This window comes from Tupaia chinensis, unplaced genomic scaffold (assembly GCF_000334495.1).
Source record: "Tupaia chinensis unplaced genomic scaffold, TupChi_1.0 Scaffold138322_1, whole genome shotgun sequence".
Lineage (NCBI taxonomy): Eukaryota > Metazoa > Chordata > Mammalia > Scandentia > Tupaiidae > Tupaia > Tupaia belangeri.
Genome location: NW_006198219.1, coordinates 2,341,373 through 2,363,834, shown reverse-complemented (window position 1 = coordinate 2,363,834; position 22,462 = coordinate 2,341,373). Strand labels below are relative to the sequence as shown.

Below are 22,462 nucleotides of genomic sequence, written 5' to 3'. Positions count from 1 at the left end.
CTGGTTTTGAGAGCCAAGTATTTTATAAAAATTAATTTTGTTTAGTAAATATCAGACACTGTGCTAAGAGTTTTGGTCAGTTATCTCATTTAATCCACACAAAAATCCTGTGAAGAATGTACTATTGCTATCTCCTTTTCAATAATAGATGAGAACTCTATTAAAAATGTTTCTCAAGGTCATGGAGTTAGTAAGTGGTAGAGCTGGGTGTTGAACCCAGAGTCTAATTCCTAACAATCTTAATTTCTTTCTTTTTCTTTTCTTTCTTTAGAGATTTTTTTTTTTTTTTTTGCTATAGTGTTCATACACTCACCGGAGATACAGAGAGACAGAAAGCAAGATATTATACACACACACACCTGGGGGGATGGTCATACCATAATCCCTTTTCCTCCATTCTTCTCTTCAGATTTTGGGCACGCACATACACGAACCCAGGGTGAGTTTCAAGGCACTGAATCTGGGACTCAAACTGTGGTCAACCATGTGGGAGTCCAGTAACATAATCATTATGCCATCTGCTGGGCCTCCTACAATCTTAATTTATACATTGTATAGTTCCTTACTTTATGGATAATATGCTTTTTCTAAACATTTATCTCTAAAAAGTTATCTTTGTAAATTTCTAAGAGGTTAATCCGGCTCATTCATATATGTATTTATCATTCATTTATTTAATAGATAATTATAAGGGACCAGCAGGTGGCGTGGTGGTTAAGGTGCTGGATACTCCTACACGGCCGATGGTTCAAGTCCTCCCTGAACCTCGTGGCTTGCTTTCTCACTTTCCCTCTCTCTCTGTGTCTCTCTCTAGTTGAATTAAAATAAATGAATGAATAAATAAAATTAAATAAATAATTCTTTTAAAAAATAGATAACTATAAACAAATTCTAAGTGCTAGATATTTAGCCATGGGGATCCAGTGGTTTACTAACAGGCACACATACTGGAACTTATTTCAAGTGGTAAATATGGGAATTAAATAAGTTTATGAATAGAGAAAAAGCTATAATTTGCAATATTCATTGTAATAGGCCCAGCTGCTGTGGTGAACTGGTACACAGTAACTAGCAAGGCTGGAAGCCACTGGAATGCCACAAGTTTGGATCTCTGATTTATAGAATGCATGCACGCTTGTGGGTGCCCAGGATCTTGAGGACCAGGAGGACTCTGGAAAGAGGATCACTGCATGATGAGACCCTGTTGAAAGTTCTTCTGTCTCTCTCTCATGCACATACACACATTGTCATAATTTTTTAAAAAATTTAAAAAGCTACAATAGGAATTAATGTGGGAAATGAGTCTATTTTAGATACAATGGTCAAAGAAGGCCTTGCAGAAGATAAGGAGACAGCCAGAAATGTGTAGCAGGTAAATGGGCAAAAGCCCTGAGGCCAAAAACAAAGATTCATATTTTCAAGGGAGAAACAGGGTAAATTCTAGTCTGAGTGGAGTGCCGCCATGGAGGGCAGTTAAACAACGAGGTAAGGTTACTCAGGGCTGGGATTGGGAGGCCCTCGCTCTAAACAGTGCCTCTTTAAATATCGTGCCCTCGGCACTTCAGTTGCAGTACTTGAATCTCAGCCTTGAGGACAGGCATGTCAATTTAAGCCAGATCTGGCAGGATATGGAGGGACCTATGAGATCTGAAGTACTTGCAGCAAGAATCACTGATACACTGATGAGTGTAGATGAAAATCACAGGAGATCCCAAAATTGTTGACTTTAGTAACTGGGCAGATGGTATGTCACTGAAATGTCCCAGACGGTCTGAGGAGAAGGGTTGGGTGGAAATCTAGCTTCCCTATGGCCATGCTAAGTTGAGATACATATGGAACATCTAAGTGGAGATGCCAAGCAGAGGAGCTATGATATGTGGGAAGGTCAGAGCAGAGCTCTGGGCCAGACGTGAAACCAGGAAGCCTCTCACCTTAGAGGAAGAAATGCCTGTAATTTCCTAGGAAGAAAGAACAAATAGGGAAGAGAAGAGGAAGTACAGAGAGGTCAGAAAGATAACGAGAAGGCAACAAAGAGCCTAAGAATGCTGAGCCCAGAAAGTTGGAGGAAAAGAACAATGGGAGGAATGTGGTATCAGAAGTTAAGATAGAATTTTGGAATGTTGGTTTTTGTGTTGTTGGTTTGTTTTATAAGGATACTCTTGAAGGAATACAGACTGCTTTTTAAATTTAAAAAAGTAATTTCTTTAGCTTTTTGCCATAGGATGCATGCGCTCATCAGAGAGAGAGACAGAGAAAGTGGAAGTGAAAAATCACCCTCTCGGGGAAAAGGCCATGTCACAATCCCTTCTCCTCCATTCTCCTCCTGGGATTTTAGGCACGCATGCACACACACCTGATGTGATTTTCAAGCTGACAGATTGGGGGCTTGAACCATGGTTGGCCATTTGGAGTCTAGCACCTTACCCACCACACGACCTATTGTCCCCAGACTGCTTTTAAGCAGTTTTACTGTAGAGTCCAACAGGTGGAATGGTAGTTAATGTGCTAGACTCCCACATGGTTGACCACTGTTCAAGTCCTGGACTCAGCAGTTAAAAAAGAAAAAAGAAAGTCACACTGGGTATGTATATATGTATGTATGCTCAAAATCCTGAGAGGAGAATGGAGGAGATGGGATTGCAGTGTAGCCATTCCCCTGGGGAATGATTTCTCACTTTTCCTCTCTCTCTCTCTTTGGAGTGCATATGCCTTATAGCAAAACCCTTTTTTTTTTTTTATTAAGTTTTACTGTAAATTAGACGGAGATAAGGGACCAGAGTGGAGTGAAAGGAGGATTGTTTTTCCTATTATTATAATATAAAGTATACTAGACCGCATTTGTAAACTGGAATGATCTAGTAGAAAGAAGTTTATGATATAAAAGGAAGAGGAGAAACAATTGGAAAGAAAGTAGTGAAAAGCTGTAAGTATGGATGGATTAAAGGACAAAAATGGGAAGATTACTCCTAAAACACAGGAGAGGCATTTCCTCTCTTATCAAAGAAAGATAGCTCAAACAGTACAGATACAGAAAGGTCTGCAAATTTAATAAAAAGCAGCTTAAGAGAAGCTTATGGATTCCATGTTTTCAGTGAAATTTAAGCTATGTCTCTGAAATCTGGTAGAGAAAAAGGATGGGCATTTTGAAGAAAGCAGGGGAGGTTGAGTAGTTATCTCTAAGAAAGGAAAACCACACTTCCTGAGGACATGCCATTGGGTTACCAGGTAGTGTTAAGTGCCCATCTAGGACTGGTGATCATGAATTGTGCATAAAACTGGTTAGCCCAAAGACTGATGCTTCCAGACCAGTTTAGTAAGCTGCTTGAAGGCCAACACAGGAAAGGTAGATGTTTGGTTTCAACCAGATTTGGGTTCTGATAGACAAGTAAAAGAGAGAGCAAGAGAGTGAAGCAATTATCTAAGAATACAACATTTGCAGGTCATCCCATAACCTGGTGGTTAAGGTGGCTGGATCCCACATGACCAGCTCCATGATTTGAGTCCCAGATCTGGAGGCATGTGTGTGTCCATGCCCAAAATCTTGAAAGGAGAGAGAGATGGAGGAGAAGAGATTGCAGTGTAACATGTCCCATGGCGGAGTGTGTGTGTGTGTGTGTGTGTGTGTGTGTGTGTGTGTGCTTTCTTGCTTTCCCTCTCTGTCTCTCTCTGATGAGTGAATTTGGCCTCTGGCAAATTTTTTTAAAAGTTTGATATTTACAAAATTCGATGGAATCTGTACTGGGCAAGGATGGAAATGAAGACTAAAGGATGTTGAGAATAGAAGAAGGGGGAGTACTTAATGGACTAGAAGCCTTGTGAAGACAAAGGAAAGTTGCCAGATTGCCTGGAAGTTTTGTAGGCTGTAACTGGACAGGGGAAGGCTCAAAACTGAGATTTCAGAGGCGGTAGTGCAGTTTTCAGTGGTGACAAGATTCATGATATAACCACCGGCTGGGGGCTGACCATGAAGTGGCAGAAAATTAATCAGGGATGATAGGCTCAAGTTACTGAGAAGCCAGGGAGATGCTAAGGAAAACGAGATCTTTAAAAAAAAAAAATTCCCTCAGGCAACAAAAGATTGATGCAACCCTTTTAGTGCTTCCTTTACCCACAGCTATGGGAATTATGCCACCTACTTTCCACTTTTATTTACGTGCTTGTTTTGTTTTTGAAAATAAACCACGGAAGTTTTTCTTCTCACGGTTCTGGAGGCGAGGAAGTCCAACATGAGAAGGCCCTTGTAGATTCAGTTTCTGCTAGGGGCTGTCTTGTCTGTCCTCACCTGGTGAAAGGTTTGGCCTTTTCAAATATGTATTAGCACCTGTTTTATCAGTTTGTGCTACCACCCTATATAGCACTGGTACCAACACAAAGATGCTGTAATGTAAATCAATGGTTTTAGTTTCTTTACAAATCATACCACTTTGGAATTTTGAACCATGTTCCTTTATAGTAAAGATGTTTGCAGTGTATTTGAATAGCAGTTGTCTCTGAATAGCAGGCATATTAAGAACTGCAAGGCCCTCCCTGTAGCACAGTGGTTAAGCAATACCTTCAGAGAGCCAAATCCCACATTGCTGACCACAGTTCAAATTCTAGGCCTAGTGGTTTGAAAAATACACAAGGTGTGTATGCATGTGTTCCCAGCATTCTGAGGGATGGAGAATTGAAGAAAGGGATTTCAGTGTGACCATGCAATACTGGAGGAGGAAGAAGTGCTTTCTCTCTTTTCTCTACTCTTTGATGAGCATACACACCCTTTGGAAAAACAAAACAATCAGATAAATCTGCAGAGCCTAGTTTATAAAAATGGAATTTTGAGAAGAATTTGAAAAACATACATGTTTTCATTTCCTGCTCTTTCTTTTCTTAACCTCCTTTTGTGGAGTTAACTTTATGTTCCATTCCATATTCTTGAGAATACTGATTATTTCAATTCCTTGTTGTAATTACATATTAAAGCAATTGCACCGATAATACATATTTTTCTAGAATGCAAACTCTTCAAGGACAAAGATTAATAGTGCCTGACACATAGTAGGTACATGATCCATGGTTGTAGAATGAATACGTATTGTAGAAAATACATATTAGGAACATGAAAAAAATACCTTTTCTACAAACTAGAAGTCTCCTCTGATCCTTTCATATATATAATCTATTAATACTTTAATAAATATCCTACTAGCCATACAAATATGTGTGTGTATATATATAACAAAATGTCTAGGAATAATCACCAAATACAGGACAGTGATTACCCTCTCAGGTGGAGAAAGAAAAGGGGTTGTGATTGAGGAAATCTGTACCAAGAGTTTTGACAATACTGACAATATTTTTTTCTCAAGTTGGATGGTGGACATATATTATGTTTTTCATTATCTTTTTGTATATCTGAATTACTTCATATTGTATTTAATATCTTTCCAGATTTTTAAAATGTATACAAGATACATGTTTATTTTAGAAAAATGCATACATACCTATCAGGTTGGTTTTTTTTTTTTTTTTTTTTATTTTTTTCATTGGGGGCACTGTTTTTTTTTTAATTTTTGCCATAGGGTGCATGTGCTTGCCAGAGAGAAACAAGAGAAAGTGAGAGGGAAAGTGAGAAATTATTTCCTGTGGGGGATGGCCATACTGCAATCCCTTTTCTTCCATTCTCCTGGGATTTTGGGTATGCACACACATGTGCCTGATGTGACTTTTAAGTTGCTGGACTTGAACTGTGGTTGGCCATCTGAGAGTCCAGCTCTGTAAAAAACACAGTGCCACCCGCTGGTTGCACCTATCAGTTTTAAATCCTGATTTCTCACTTTTTTTCTCTTTTACTTTGCATGTCTCCATATTAGTAAATGTACTTCTATACGCCACATCAATTTTATTTCACAGAATTATAATGTATGAGGTACAATTTAGTAAGCTATTGATACTTTCCTGTCAGGGAACAATCAATAAATAATTTTGAGCTCCTGTGAGCCAGGACATTTAGGTTGTTACCACTTTTAAAAAAAAATATTCTTTATTTTTAAGTTCACCAGAGGATGCCTGTGCTTGCCAGAGAGAGAGGAAGAAAGTTCTGCCAGTGGAGCATGGTCATGCCACAGTCCTTCCTTTCTCTGTCTCTTCATCCTGTTGGGATTTGGAGCACACATGCACATGCAGCCAGCATGTTTTTCTCATGCTGCTGGATCCAGGAATCAGACTACACAGTCAAGACAATGCCTTTTCTTCCATTCTCCTGGGATTTTGGGTATGCACACACATGTGCCTGATGTGACTTTTAAGTTGCTGGACTTGAACTGTGGTTGGCCATCTGAGAGTCCAGCTCTGTAAAAAACACAGTGCCACCCGCTGGTTGCACCTATCAGTTTTAAATCCTGATTTCTCACTTTTTTTCTCTTTTACTTTGCATGTCTCCATATTAGTAAATGTACTTCTATACGCCACATCAATTTTATTTCACAGAATTATAATGTATGAGGTACAATTTAGTAAGCTATTGATACTTTCCTGTCAGGGAACAATCAATAAATAATTTTGAGCTCCTGTGAGCCAGGACATTTAGGTTGTTACCACTTTTAAAAAAAAATATTCTTTATTTTTAAGTTCACCAGAGGATGCCTGTGCTTGCCAGAGAGAGAGGAAGAAAGTTCTGCCAGTGGAGCATGGTCATGCCACAGTCCTTCCTTTCTCTGTCTCTTCATCCTGTTGGGATTTGGAGCACACATGCACATGCAGCCAGCATGTTTCTGAAGCCACCAGCCCATGTGGAATCAGACTACACAGTCAAGCCATGTGGGATCCGGCTCCCTTAACCTCTAGACCATAGGGCTGGCCCTGTTGCCACTTCTAAAAAACATTATAAATGTAATCCTTTACTAATTACTTGAAAGTCAAAGGGCTTGACTTTCTCTCAATGTGAGTGAGTGAGTGAAAAGTGAGGAGATAATATGGAGTAAGATAACTGGATAAATATTTAACCAAAATAAATATTGAATCAAATATTTAAATATCTAAATATTTAACCAAAGAAAAGAATTCATTATTCTCTTCCAATTCACAGGCACACTGAAATATTTCTTTCTCTGTAGCCAGTCATCGCCCCAGAGCCTGCTGGCATGGCCAACTGGAAGAATTGGTCTCCTTTACCAGGGTTAAGAATTGTCTTGCCTGCTGCTATGCATACTTGCTGGTATTTTCCTTTGGATCTAGCTTTTATTCCCCCAGTGAGAAAGAAGTAACAGTAGTACAACAATGACTGTGTTCTTCAGAACACAAAGGAATGAGGAACTCAGGCAAAATTGTCCACATGCAGAACTGGTCTGAGCCTTTGGACTGGACTGACCAAGTTATAAATCAACAACTGGCTTGACCATTTTTCTCCACTTATCTAAACAGTGGGTGGCTGAATTACTAATCAACTGAGCAAATTCACTTAAGCATGAAAGGTAGATGCAGTAATTTATCCTAATGATTGGGATAATGTTCTGCATATGACCCTAGTATAATCCCAATCTGTGTGCACAGTAAGGGCATTGGGCTGATGTACTGAAGGTATAAAGAGAAGATTTCTCTTAGGAGTCTGTTCTTGTGTACAGAAAGTATACCCATAACCTGTTTGTGAATTTTATCATTTTGGATGTACTTTCAGGGATGGCGTATGCTCTACTGGCTGCAGTTCCTGTTGGGTATGGTCTCTACTCTGCCTTTTTCCCTATTTTGACATACTTTATCTTTGGAACATCAAGACATATCTCAGTTGGTAATTATAAACATCTTACAATTGTATTTGCACATGTCTAAACTGTTTCTGCTATGTTGTACACATCATGTTTCCATATCTTTGTTAATATTTTTCAGGAAAACTGGGCTCAGTGCTCTGCTACTTTTTCAGTTCAAGGATATTAGTTAGTGTTATACATAACTTTTTTTTTTAATTAAGAGGAGAATTTTGAAAATCTGAAAATTAGAGCTTACCTTCAATGTTGGCATATTTGAGATTTATACATATATTTTATTTTATTTTTTTTAAGTTTTTTTTTTTTTTTTTTTTTTTTTTCTATAGATGGAGAGTGAGACAGAGACAATAAAAGAGAATTTTTTTTTTTTTTTTTAATTTTTTTTTTTTTTTTTTTTTTTGCTATAGAGTGTATACACTCACCAGAAAGAGACAGAGAGAAACAGAACAAGTGAGAAATCACCTCCCTTTGGGGGTGGTCATGCTGCAATCCCTTCTCCTCTCAGGATTTTGAATATGCACACACATGTGCCAGGCATGATTTTCAAGCCACTGAATCCAGGACTCAAACTGTGGAGCAGTGTAACCACCACACCACCTGCTAGATTGACATATTTGATTTTTTTAAAATATTATAAATTTCATTCTATATTCAGAAAGCATTCTCTTCCAAAATGTAAATTGATATGGAAAGAAAAATCTCACAAGATCTTTGAATCTACTATTTTACTAGATTAACTTGGTACTTGCTAAATGATGGTTGTCAAATATATATTCGTTATTCCATTAAAGAGCATAATTATGCTAATTCATCAATACAGGAAAACTGGCTAAATTTTCCCCAAACAAGTTAGGAACTAAGCTTGGCTTTCCTTTTTGGTTTGGTTCATAATAGGTTTTCCTACCATTTCTAAAATATGAGTTCTTTTTTTGCTAGAATGTTCTAGTAAAAAGAATGTTTTAATGCTATTTTGTGACTTTGACATTTACACTAGAGATAATTTTGCTCCTACATCCATCTGCTGGCTAGACATGTCTACCTGGATGAGCCTCCACCACCTACTCTATCCCCACCCATGTCCCTGTCCTTAACTGTATCTCCTAGTCTGTAGCTTATTGCCTCGTCTAGGAGAGGAGATCAGGAAGAGGTTATTGATTGAAAGAACTTCCCGACCTTGAGAAATCAGTCTGTACCAAATTCTCCACTAGGTCAGGAACATAGAAGCTGATTTTTGCCCCTGGTAAGTTATACATTTAGACATTCCAGGTTACTGTGTTTGGTACTGGATCTTTCCACCCATAAAACTTTCTATGATCAAAGAATCAGATTATCATGATGGGTAAAAATATCAGTAGTAAAAGGAGCAGCTGCTGAAAAAAAGGAGTTCTGTTTTTCTTCCAACCATAGGTTCTTACAATTAGAATTTGATATTAAAAAAAAAAAGTTGTCTTGCAAATGAAAAGAGACATAGATATTCCTCTTTGCTCTTCCTTAATTCTAATTTAAAAACCCTGTGTTATTGGTCAAGGTACTCAGACTCTCAGAGATCAGAACAATGAACACTCTAGGAAGTGAATGAGCTCATCTGAGATAAAAATTAAGTGGAACAAGTAAAAAACTCAACTTCTATGCTATCTCTACCAGGAAACCTTTCCTGACAACTCTTAGCCCACCATTACTTCCCACACACCTGAGGATCACACGCAGATAGGTGAGGCACCCTTCCAGTGTATTCATGGGACACCCTGAATGCTATTTCATGATCACCTTGCACATATCTCTCACACCCACTTCTTGGTTTTGAATGCCTTATTGATCCGCTTTATAGCTTCTTTGGTGAACAAACAGTATTTTCCGAGTCACAGCTAGTTATTTCATTTATCTTTCTCATCCAGTGTAGACAGAACGATCCTAAATATTTGTGATTAATAATTGGTTAACTGACAGTGTTTCTTCCCCAGGACCATTTCCTGTGGTCAGTTTAATGGTGGGATCTGTTGTTCTGAGCATGGCCCCTGATGAACACTTTCTCATATCCAGCAATAATGGCACTGCGTTAAATACGACCATGATAGACTCTGTGGCTAGAGATGCAGCCAGAGTGTTGATTGCGAGCACCCTGACTCTTTTGGTCGGAATTATACAGGTAATGGACTACGTAAAATATGGACTGGGTGGTTTTTACTTTGAAATAATTAACTTTAAAGCATATGGACTCAAAAATTCATCTAAAATCAAAACAAATCAGTTTGCTAGAACCCAAAGCTATTTTCTAAATTACATTGTTTTAGGTAAGATGCTAAAATAGTCAGCAAGACCCCACTTATTAAGGCTCACTTCTCATCAAAGTCAGAAACAGGAAAAAATGATTCAACTGAGGATGAGATTATTTTTTTCTCCATAAAGGAGAAAAATATTTTTCCGGTGCACAGTCATGGGACCTGAAAGTCACAGAAATAAGTGACATGATTTTTGCTTTTCTTAGTACATATATAAAAATACTTCAAGATTTATAATATCTATGGGTTTTAGGATTTTAGAAAATGGGAGTAAGGGAAAAAATAGGCCATTAAGAAATTCAGATTTATTTCCTATAGGATTTTTTTATGCTATAGGCAGACTACCAGTGTTTTAGTTGGTGTTAAGCTTAATTTGTTAATATTTCCAATCAGTTTGTTCTTTGCTCCTGCAAACATTTAATTTTTCCTTCCTTCTTCTTATTCCAGTTGATATTTGGAGGTTTGCAGATTGGCTTCATAGTGAGGTACTTGGCAGATCCTTTGGTTGGCGGATTCACAACAGCTGCTGCCTTCCAAGTGCTGGTCTCACAGCTAAATATTGTCCTCAATATTTCAACCAAAAATTATAATGGAGTTCTCTCCATTATCTATGTAAGTGTTGCTTCTTACTCTGGGGATGGGTTGCCTTTCATCCCAGAAAAAAAACAAAACAAACAAAAAAACAACTGCTGTTTAACTTACTTAGAGAACCTGTATTCCTCCATGTTTATTGTGGGAGTCTTTGAAAACATTCTTCTCTGAAAGAAGTAATAGAATCAGGAATTAATATAAAGAAGGGAGATTTTGCCAATCATTGCTCTCAGTTGGTCTAAATGTTTTCAGAAATGTTACTGTGGTTTAAAACATTAATGAAAAGAAGGTGGTATGATGAAGTAAAGACCAGTCTAGGATGTGATAGACTTCATGTCTAGTCTGTTTTGCCTTTGATAAACTAAGCAACTTTAAATACATAATGTAGGGTTGTGGCTGAAAGCTCAGGTTTGGAATTGGGTGGACTTGGATACAAATTCTGACTCTGCTATGTTCTCTGCAAAGAGGGTTAGTAATAGTATATACCTTACTGGATCGTTAAAGATAAATGAGAACTTGGGACAAGCAGCTGGCGTAATGATTAGATCACTGGACTCATGTAGTCCACTGTGGTTTAAGTCCTGAACTTAAAACTCACTCTGTGTGTGTGCGTGTGTGCGTGCATGCATGCACCCAAGATCCTGAGAGGAGAATGGAGGAGAAGGGATTGCGGCGTGACCATGCCCCCTGGGGGGTGATTTCTTGCTTTCTGTCTCTGTCTCTCTGGTTAGCGTATGTGCCCTATAGCAAAAATCTCTAAAAAAAACCAACCAAACAAACAAACAAAAAACAAAAACAAAAGATAAATGAGAACTTGGTTCAGGGCTTGGCAGGTAGGTAACAATACTTTTAAAAAGGGGGAAAAATGGGGAGGGGTGGCAGCAGGTGGCGTGGAAGTTAAGGCAGATGGATCCCATGTGACGGACTCCACAGTTTGAGTCCCAGACCCAGCAACTTGAAAATCACCCTGGGTGCATGCGTGCCCATGCCCAAAATCCCAAGAGGAGAATGGAGGAAAAGGGACTGCAGCATGGTCATCCCTCCCGGGGGTGGGGTGGGGAAGGGAGGGTTTCTCACTTTCTCTTTCTGTTCTCTGTCTCTTTCTAGCAAATGCATGTGCTCTATAGCACAACTAAAAAAAAAAGTTAATTTGAAATTATTCTTTCAAGACTTCTTTTCTTTCTTCTTTATAAAATGAAAGGATTGGAGATGTATCTATAAAGCCCTTTCTAACGATGAGTCCATAAAATGCATAATGTAAATGTCTTGGCAATTATAGATGAAAAAGAACATTAGATTCAGAGATGATTCAACATGCAAAAGAGATGCAAAAGAAGGATGTAGATCACACTAATTAGATTTGAAAAAAGTTCTTGGCTCTAACTACATAGTCTATATAAAGGATGTTATTGATGCTTGAAAAATGGTGATAATAGTAACATGATGTCACCCTAGTTGGGAAGAATGATACTGTGTAAAAGTAAGGTGTCAACATTAAGAATAGAGTTTGAGAACCACCTATTATTCTAAAACAGTGAAAGGCAATACACGTGTATCTAAGAATTAGTGGGGTTATTAATAACTTGCTTAATTTCTCAATAGTATCATTGTTCTATCCATTCCACAGATATTAAGTGCTTACTACAGGCTAGGAATTATGCTAAACAGTAGGAATGGATAGAGGAGGTGCAATACCATAATGATTAAGATCATAAACTTTGAAGTTCAACAGACTTGAGTTGGAGCCTTGATTCCATCTCCCATGTGACCTTGGGCATGTTATACTTAACGTCTATAAGTCTCTGTGTACTTGTAAAATGGGGGTGTTAATAGTAGCTTAGAGCTGTGAGGATTATAAAAGAAAATTTGTGTAATGTACACACAGTAAGAACTCAGTTTCTTCTTCTTACTTTCATTACATGAAGCTACTCTTCATGGAGCTTACTCACTCCCCAGGGTCCCAGCCTATTATTATAGAAGACATGAACACAGGCAGTTTTATTTTATTTATTAATTTTTTAATTTCAGCATTATTTTCATTTTTCCCCCACTGAGTTCTTGGTACTCTTTGAGACCTTCTGACTACCTTATTGTGTAGCCCCTGACTTACCTTGCTTTTACTTGCTTTCACACTTTCCCCATTTATTGTTCATTTATTCCTTAATTCTCACGCATTTATCCAGCAACTAGTCACTGAATACCTGCCATGTGCCAGGCACTGCTCATTCTCCATACAAACCCACTGACTCCAACACCCACTAAGACATTCCTTACTGAGTGTACTCACTTCCTTATGCAAATATTGCTAGGCACACACCCACACAGATCACAGGAAGCCTGAGCCAATAGTTAACTGGGGTCCCTGCCATTGCTAGACATTTGCACAATGGGAGACTGAAATAGTTCTTTTGGTCTCCTACAACTATGTTTAAGAAGAAGCTAGCTGCAAAGATCCCACTTTTGACAGGAACAAAAGTGACCAGGAAATAGTAGAACAAGGTCAAAAATAGTTTTTAAGCCAAACAGAAACTCTCAACAGGGCCTCGGCACTGCAATCCATCCCTAGCCTCAGCCAGCCAAGGATCATGGTCACATGTGTACCTGGAGTAGTTAGGAAAGTCTCTGGATGGGAAATTTCACAGGTCAACTTCACAGAGTAGTTAAAGCTGTACATTGACTGAATATTATTCTGAGTCTATTACATATCATAGAATTTTGCAAGTCATTTGGGCCAGCCTCATGCCTAGTGGTTAAGGGAGATGAATCCCACGTGACTGACCATAGTTCTAATTCTGGCTTTGTATCTTGAAAAGAACACCAGGTGTGCGGGTGCATATACCCCAATTCCTGACAGGATGGAGAAATGGAGGAGAAAGAATTATAAAGTGACCATGCCCCATTAGGGGGAGAAGTTTTCCTTCTCTCCTTTTCTCTCAATGTGTGTGTATTCGCTCTCTCTCTCTCTGACAAGCATATGTGCCCTCTAGCAATGAAAGAAAAAGAAATAAAAAATTCCTCACAGGCCAGTTCAGTTTTAAGAAAGTATTTAAATCATCCCTATGTTGTGGTGCATAAAAGCTTGCTCCTCAGAGCCAACAGGTGGCATTGTGGTTGGGGAACTGAACTCCTAGATGGGCGACTGCAGTTCAAGTCTCAGACCTGGGACCTTAAAACACTTTCTGTCTCTAGTCAAATTTTTAAAAAATAATCATAATGGTGGATACAATTAAATAAAATAAATCTTTTTAAAAAAAGCTTGCTTCTCTGAAAATAACCAGCAGGTTTGGAAGTGATTATATAAGGGTTAACCAGATCACTTTGGCCCTTAACAGAGTATTTTTGCATATGACATTACCATTACAATCATTCAGGAAAAAAAAAAATCCTTCAATTGATGCAAAGTAGTGGATTCCTCCAGAAAAGACTGTAAGATTAAGATACTTCTGTTGGTGTATAGTCAACATCTCTTCTGCTGTAAGGTTGTATTTGGGTTGTCCTCCCCCCAACCACAAAGAGGTATTGACAACTGGAAATAAGAATACAAAGAATTGGAGGAGGAAATATTAGTAAAGAAAGAAAGAAAGAGCAGAGGGAGTACACAGCACAGAGTTGGCAATAATTCAGAATTAGTAACACTCAATGCTACCATGCAGCTACTTAATTATTTAAGTAAGCCCACACTTCACTTAAGAGTGATTATGTTTTACCCCCATTTACTTTGAATGGTTTGTCTCAGTAAGCAAGGAAAGCCTCACTGTTTGCTTTCTTCTTCTTTTCTGAGAGTTTTTTTTTTTTTTGAGAGGTTTTTGCCATAAGGCATGTGTGCTCACCAGAAAGACAGAGAGATATAGAGAGACAGAAAGCAATAAATCCCCCCACCCACCGCTGGGGGAGATGGCCACGCTGCAATCCCTTCTCCTCCATTCTCCTCTTGGGATCTTGGGCATGCACACACATGCTTGGCATGAGTTTAAGCCACTGGGTCTAGGACTTGAACTGCGGTTGACTACATGGGAGTCCAGCAGACACAGTCATTATGCCAACTGCTGGTCCCTGAGAGATTTTTGCTGTAGGGTATATTTGCTCACCAGAGAGACTAAAAGTGAGAAATCTCCCCCTGGAGTGGGGATAGGGATTGGCCACCTGCAATCCCTTCTCCATTCTCCTCTTGGGATTTTGGGCACATACACACCCACGCCTGGTGTGTTTCAAGCCACTGGGTCTAGGACTCAAACTGTGGTCAACCATGTAAGAGTCCAGCACCTAAACCACTACACAGCCTGGTGACCCCCTTACTGCTTTTTTTCTAAGTTGATGCTACGTTTCTTCCCATAAAAAGGAGGAAAAACAAATACATTGAAAATTTTTGCCGAAAGGTGAGAATTTGAAAGCCATCACTAAGCTTAATCAGATTTGTTACTTTGAACCTATTTCAGCATGTAAAATGTATGCTATTACAATAAAGAAAATAATACCGTAAAAGAGGTGTATATATACACAAAAGATCTGATAGCAGAAAATGCCTGCTGGCAAGTGGTGATTACAAAGGCTTGTTATATTCATAGAGATAAGATGAACTAAAAATATTCAGCTCCAAAAGTTAAACGACAAATTTCTTCATGCATTACTGGGCATATTTTATTTTCCTATGGCTTTATGCACCCAGATGATGCTAGGCAAGAACAAGTAGCAATCATCTAAATGAATTGACCCCTTGGGACCAGCAGTTAGCTTAATGGCTATGTCACTGGACTCCCACGGAGTAGACTGCGGTTCGCGTTCCGGACCCGGTGCCTTAAAACTCACGCCGGGCGCTTGGGCGTGCATGCCCAAGATCCCGAGAGGAGAATGGAGGAGAAGGGATTGTGGCGTGGCCATCCCCACTGGGGGGCGATTTCTCACTCTCTGTCTCTCTGTCTGTCTCTCTCTCTGTCTGGCGAGCACAGGTGCCCTATAAAAATCTCTCCAAAAAAAAAAAAAAAATGAAATGACCCCAAAATTCTCCAGACATAGTAGGAAATACAGCAAAAGATTATACATTACTGAAAAACTCATTAGCATGATTTAAACTATTTAATAGGCTAAAATACTGATTTATACATGCATTCTTGTTTTAAATGTATTTTACTAAGTATCTTAATAGTAAACTAAATTATACTCTCCTTTCTATATCTCTGAGTACAATCCATTTCTATTTATTTGGGTGAGTTTTATTTTTACATAGATTAAACTTCCTGTTAGAGAACTTCTTAGAAGAGATCCTAAATGGTTACTCAGTATGTAGACAATATATACACTCCTATGGCTTATTTGATGTGTGTAGTATAAAGTGATTTTGTTTTTCAAAACTCATATTGCAATTTTAACAAAAATTGTTTTGTTCTTTAAGCTAAGATTTTCAATCCCCAGTTGCAAAACAAACCTTTATTGTATAGACAATTAATCAAAATATTATACCTAGCTCATGAATTAATGAGGGTCATTCATCAGAAAATTGTTTATATAAAGGGCTAAACAGCAGTGGTAGTCTTCAAGCCTCAAGGTTTGCAAGGGTTTCTACTCCTGTTACATCGCCTTAGTTCTTATTCCTGTGTTTGCTTGTGGTCATTGACCTCCCCCTACCACTTTTTTTTTTTTTTTAAACCATGCTGTCATCTGTTTCCTCTTGTTACTGTCAGTGTATCTACCGCTAGCAATTTTCAGTAACTCTGGAAAGAAGACAAAATAAACTTATTAGTATTGGGTTTAAAGTAAGAGCAGAAACACCCTCTTAGTGAAAGTTCAAGAGGCTTCCTAAAAGTTAAGCGTCTGAACTCTAGTCCAAGTGCATGATGGAATGTATTTTGCCTTACACAATAACTTCTACCCACACTCCTGCCCCATTCCCTGACTCTTGAATGTATTCCAAAGAGTTGAGGTTGCTGGCAAGACGACTCCTATATTTCTTTCTTTCTTTTTATTTTTAATTACCAAAGGGTGTGTGTGCTCACCAGAGAGAGAAAGAACACCCTCCGCATGGGGCGTTGGACAGGAAGCAAATTTTTTTACAACATTTCTCCATCTTGTCAGACTCCTGGGAATATATGCACATGTGTCCAGTGTGTTTTCCAAGCCACTGGGGCTGGGATTGCAACCATAGTTGGCCATGTTGGCTACTGCTCCCTATGCCCATGGCTTAATCACTGTGCTATAGGACTATAGCCCCCTCTTCGATTACTTAATGTTTATTATACATAATTGTTATTAGACTGTCATAATAATTATTTTAAGGATAATTCATTTGTAAAAGTAAGCCAAATGAATGTTACAAACTGTAAGATGTGCCATTTGTTTATTTTCATATAAAATGTATCTATAGATAGACTCATTCAAAGAAAAGTACCTGGAAGATGACTTCTCTCAAAGAATTGAGGGCCACCTTCTTAAGTCATGACTTCTACAGGATTGAAGTTAATAAAACGAAGATATTAGTGTTCTTCCTTTGCCAATTTCCTTGAAGAACACCTTTGATTCCCAGAAACCTCTTACTGATGAAACAAAGCTATATTTTCTTTCTTTCTTTCTTTCTTTTTTTTTTTTTTTTGTAGAGGTTTTCGCTATAGGGCGCATGCGCTCGCCAGACAGACAGAGAGAGACATAGAGACAGAAAGCGAGAAATCACCCTCCAGGGGGGATGGTCATGCCACAATCCCTTCTCCTTTCAGGATCTTGGGCACTCATGCACACGTGCCCGGCGTGAGTTTTAAGCCACCGGGTCTGGGACGCGAACCGCCGTCTACTACATGGGAGTCCAGCGACATAGCCATTACGCTAACTGCTGATTCCCAAAGGTAGCTTTTCTTGAGCTAGCTTGTCTACCTACTTGGAAAGTTACTTATATTTATCTTAGTTAAAGTTTTAAGTAAGTACCAAATTAATTTCCAAAAATTTATTTGTGATCTATGTGTCATTTCAATAGCTTTTCTTCGCCATAAAAAATAGACCAATTCACCTGTATTTACATATGAAGCATTTTAGGAATTTTTGCTATTAACTGTATCATTTAGAATGAAGGAAAAGCTTTACCGAAAAGTACTGGCTGTCACCAAAAATCAATTGCAAGTTTTTGCTTTATCTGGAAAAATATTTTATTTATTTATTTGTTTATTTTTTTTAAAGAGAGATTTTTGCAATAGGGTGCATGCATCAGCTGGAGAGACAGAGAGACAGGAAACGAGACGTCATCCTCCATGAGGATGATCACACCGCAATCCCTTCTCCACTCTCCTCTCAGGATTTTGGGCATGCAGGTTTGTGCAGGTGTGAGTTTTAAGCCGCTGGGTCTGGGACTCAATCTTGATAGACTATGTGGGAGTCCAGCAATGTAACCATTACACCACTGTTGGTCTCCTTATTTGTTTGTTTAGCAGGAACAATATGTAGTTATTGGTCTCCATAGGACCCAATGCATTTTTAAAATTCTTTGTTTATTTCATTTGTTATTAGTGTTATTATTTTTTACTATAGGGCATGTATGCTGACCAGAGAGATGCAGCATGGGAAAGTGAGAAAGCAAATTACTAGGCCCAGGACTCAAACCATGGTTGACCGTGTGGAAGCCCAGCACCTTAACCATCATGTTACCTGCCGGCCCCGACTCAGTGCATTTTTATGATTTTATTTGAAACTTTGTAGTGTTATTCAACAATGATACTATAATTTTTTCATGTGTTAAGATGCATATGAGGGGACCAGCAGTTAGCATAATGTTGCTGGACTCCCATGTAGTCAACCGCAGTTCGCGTCCCGGACCTGGTGGCTTAAAACTCACGCCGGGTGTGTGTGCGTGCATGCCCAAGATCCTGAGAGGAGAATGGAGGAGAAGGGATTGCGGTATGGCCATCCCCCCTGGGGGGTGATTTCTCGCTTTCTGTCTCTCTGTCTCTGTCTGTCGAGCGCATGCGCCCTATAGCAAAAACCACTCCAAAAAAAAAATGCATATGAAAACTGATTATGAGGTGTGTGTCTGTGTAGAAGGAAGTATATGAAATATTTTTCTTTTTTCAGACTCTGATTGAGATTTTTCAGAAAATTGGTAATACCAATCTTGCTGATTTTACTGCGGGATTACTCACTATTATCATCTGTATGGCAGTTAAGGAATTAAATGATCGCTACAAACATAAAATTCCAGTACCTATTCCTATAGAAGTGATTGTGGTAAGTAGAACACATTGTTAGACAATTCAGCATTAGTTAGGTTTACAAACAAGGTATTATTATAACCAGTGGAATTGTGTTATTTTACATTTTCTTTTATTTCAGACAATAATTGCTACTGCCATTTCATATGGAGCCAACTTGGAAAAAAATTACAATGCTGGCATTGTTAAATCCATCCCAAGGGGGTAAGTACATGGGGTTCCTTTTGGACAATATTAATATATTGTCAGTACTTTCTATTCAAATGTAACTTTTTATTATATGCTTCATTTTACTTAGTCCTATCTGTGTATGATCTTGAAGACATACCCATTTTGTGCAAACTATCAGACAGGCAGTACATGTACAGATAAAGTTCAAGCCATTTATATAAAAACAGCTTTTATACGTTCTTATTCTTTTCATTTTCTTAAAACATGGCAGAACATGTACAGTTAATACCAAACTCCTGATTTAAATTCACACGTATAATTACAACATAATAGAAACAGAATCATGATTAGTAACATTTATTACACTGTGAACAATCTATTTAAGGAATTAGGGACATTGGCCTAAATTCGCTATCATTTAGTTTAGTCATAGATAATAATGATATCATTCGTGCCTACAAATAAAATGCATTAGAGTTTTAAATATGCCCTGCTCAATTAGAAGAATTAAAAAGAGACCAATGCCTTTCTTGGTCCATCTCTGTTACTGCCTAGTTTTGTGAACCTGGGGTCATTTTTCCTATAAAACAACATAATAACAATGGCCGAAGCTTCAACTCGAGCTTGTTGTGAAACGTCAGTGAGATCTCTCATTAAATGCCTGGAGTGAACCAAGTGCCCTACGCTATCATTTGCCATATAGGATTAGAAAGGAAACCCTTTTAATTATTATATTTGTAACACTAACTTGTGGCATCTATGACTAGACTTACAGCTACTCAGAAGGTAGTGGTTTCCTTCCCATAATGTTAGCTGAGAAAAATTGTACCAGTCTATCTCTCTCTCTCTGTGTATATAGTAAAAATATAATAAAATATAAAATAAATATAAATAATAAAAACTCAGGCAAGCTTATTCTATCAGAAATGATACATTTCCATTGGACAAATATTATATTCTCCTCTTTTTTAAGAGAGAGATGTTTGCTGTAAGGTCCATGCACTAGACAGAGAAACAAAGAAAGACAGAGAGACAGAAAACTAGAAATTGCCCACAGGGGGATAGGCACACCGCAATCTCTTCTCCTCCATTCTCCTCTCAGGATCTTGGGCATGCACGCACATGCGCCAGGTGTGAGTTTTAAGCCACCGGGTCTGGGACTCGAACCACAATCAACTATGTGGGAGTCCAGTGAAATAACCATAACACCATCTGCTGGCCCCTATCTTATGCTTTTTTCTAATAGCTATTTAAAAAATATTTGACAACTGACTGCATAGAACTTAATATACATGTTACTCATTATAATATTTCTCAAAATTACCTCTTTGGAAAAATCACATTGTTATTATTTTTAATAGCATTTTTGTTGTTTGTTTTCTAAATTATTAGAGGACATGTGCACTTGCCAAAGGGAGACAGAGAGAGAGAGGAGGAGAGAGAGAATGCATGCATTCTCCAAAGGGTTGTGGTCACACCGAAATCCCTTCTCCTCCATTTTGGGCATGAATGTGCACCCAGTGTGTTTTTCAAGTTGCTGGGGCCAGGATTTGAACTGATGGTCAGCTATAGGGATCTGATTCTCTTAACTACCAGGCCCTGGGTTTCTCTGTCATGATCTTCCTGCCTCAGCCTCACAAGTACCTGAGATTACAGGAGCATGCCACCTCACCAGCTTTTAGGGTGAACCAGGAACCAGACTCAGGTCTTCCATGTGGCCTAGGCCTATTGAGTAGCACTGTCATTACCCTGGCTGGGTCCACATAAGATCCTTTTGAACACAGATTCCTGGTCCTCACACTAAACCTATTGAATCAGGTTTTCCACAAAATATGCCTAGGAGTTATTATTTTTTTAAAAAAATGACTCAAGTGATTCTTATGATCAGGTAAATTTGGGAAACTCTATACTAGAGATGCAACTTTTTTTTTGGGGGGGGAGAGGGTTTTTGCTATAGGGTGTGTATGCTCGCCAGAAAGACAGAGAGAGACAGAGAGATAGAAAGCGAGAAATCACCCCCCAGGGAGGTTGGCCATGGCACAATCCCTTCTCCTCCATTCTCCTCTCGGGATCCTGGGCATGCACGCACATGCGCCCAGCATGAGTTTAAGTCACCGGGTCTGGGACTCGAACCACAGCTGACTACATGCGAGTTCAGCGACATAGCCATTATGCTAACTGCTGGTCCCAAGATGCAACATTTTGATAGCAAAGTCTAATGCTTGGAGGAGTTTAATTAAAAAGTATGAAATCTGACTATTTGAGTTATGAAGTTTTCAACAAAACAATTAGATTGAGTATTTATAAACAATGACTTAAAATATATTTTATTAATCCTCCTTTTCAGGCTTCTACTATGTAATAAGTTAAGAGTAACCCACAGCACATGCCCTGTCCATAAGTCTATGTTTCATTTCATTGATTTGGAGAGCTCACTTTGACGGCCCTAAGCTGTTCTTCCTGGCCTAGAGAGAGTTCCTGTCTACTTTCTTCCTGAAAATAGATCTCTAGCCTCTTGCCCTTAGGTTTAATCAAGCTGATTTCATGGACATACCACCTAGTCAGGTTGGTCAGCTAAATTAATCTGCCTGACACCAAGAACTATATGCTCTTCCACAAGGGCAGTGACCTCATTTGTGTTGTTCAGCTCTGTCACCCTAACAAAGTACCCATGTCACAGTAGAATCTCCGGAAATATTTGTTGAAGGGATAAAATACTCAAGCCCATGTCATTATGAACAAGCCACAAGAAATGCCTTTGTTATGTGATCTCGCTTGGTAGCACAGAAACAATGCTAATGTTATTAACAAACCTGAGAAAGGGTGGCGTGGAGAGAAGTAAGGAGCAAAGAAAGTAAAGTATTAAAGTGGCTGAGGTGAGTAGAGTCAAAGGAAGAGGTGCCAAGAGACTGTGACGTCCCACCTTCTGCTCTCCTCCCTGCCACGATCCTCCAGCAAGGCTGCTGGTGGCAGCCTCTTTTTATCCTGCTGAGGGTCTAGACCATGTGTTAGGATTGCTCAGTCCTCGGTAACAAAGTCACATTAGAGAGACATGAACTGTGACTCTATGCCCTTCTCTCCACTCCCTTTCTTGACAAAAATGTACAACTGCTCCATGTCAGATTCGCTCAAGCCAGGAGGGCGCGCTTCCTGACTGAGGAGTTATCTTGTACAGCAGACGCTATCAGACAGTCACAACGTTCCTTTCTCCTCACGCAACTGGTCTTTATTCTACAACCCTGTGTGTCCAATTCTCACTAATCAAGCCTAAGCTTCTGTCCTGTTATGGTTGTGTGCACACGCATGCGTGCGTGTCTATGTGTTAACTCACAACAAGATGCACTTCTCTGTCTGCTAAATTTCAATGCCTGATCTCTCTCCTACCTCACCTCTGAGCAAACCAATAGCCAGTCTTCTCCTTACCAGTCTGGCCAGAGGTCTTTTTTTTTTTTTTTTTTTTGAGGGGTTTTTGTTATAGGGTGAGCGCACCCATTAC

The 22,462-nt window shown here is 38.9% G+C and overlaps 1 protein-coding gene across 1 annotated transcript in view; it reads left to right on the top strand.

Moving 5' to 3' along the window:
- The window catches only part of SLC26A4 (solute carrier family 26 member 4), a 64,787-nt gene that overhangs the window by 4,846 nt on the left and 37,479 nt on the right, over window positions 1-22,462 (top strand). The window contains exons 4-8 of the mRNA XM_027765414.1: window positions 7,655-7,765; window positions 9,704-9,888; window positions 10,469-10,633; window positions 18,659-18,811; window positions 18,917-18,999. Of these exons, the coding sequence (XP_027621215.1) occupies window positions 7,655-7,765; window positions 9,704-9,888; window positions 10,469-10,633; window positions 18,659-18,811; window positions 18,917-18,999 (697 nt within the window). The remainder of the gene's footprint in view (window positions 1-7,654; window positions 7,766-9,703; window positions 9,889-10,468; window positions 10,634-18,658; window positions 18,812-18,916; window positions 19,000-22,462) is intronic.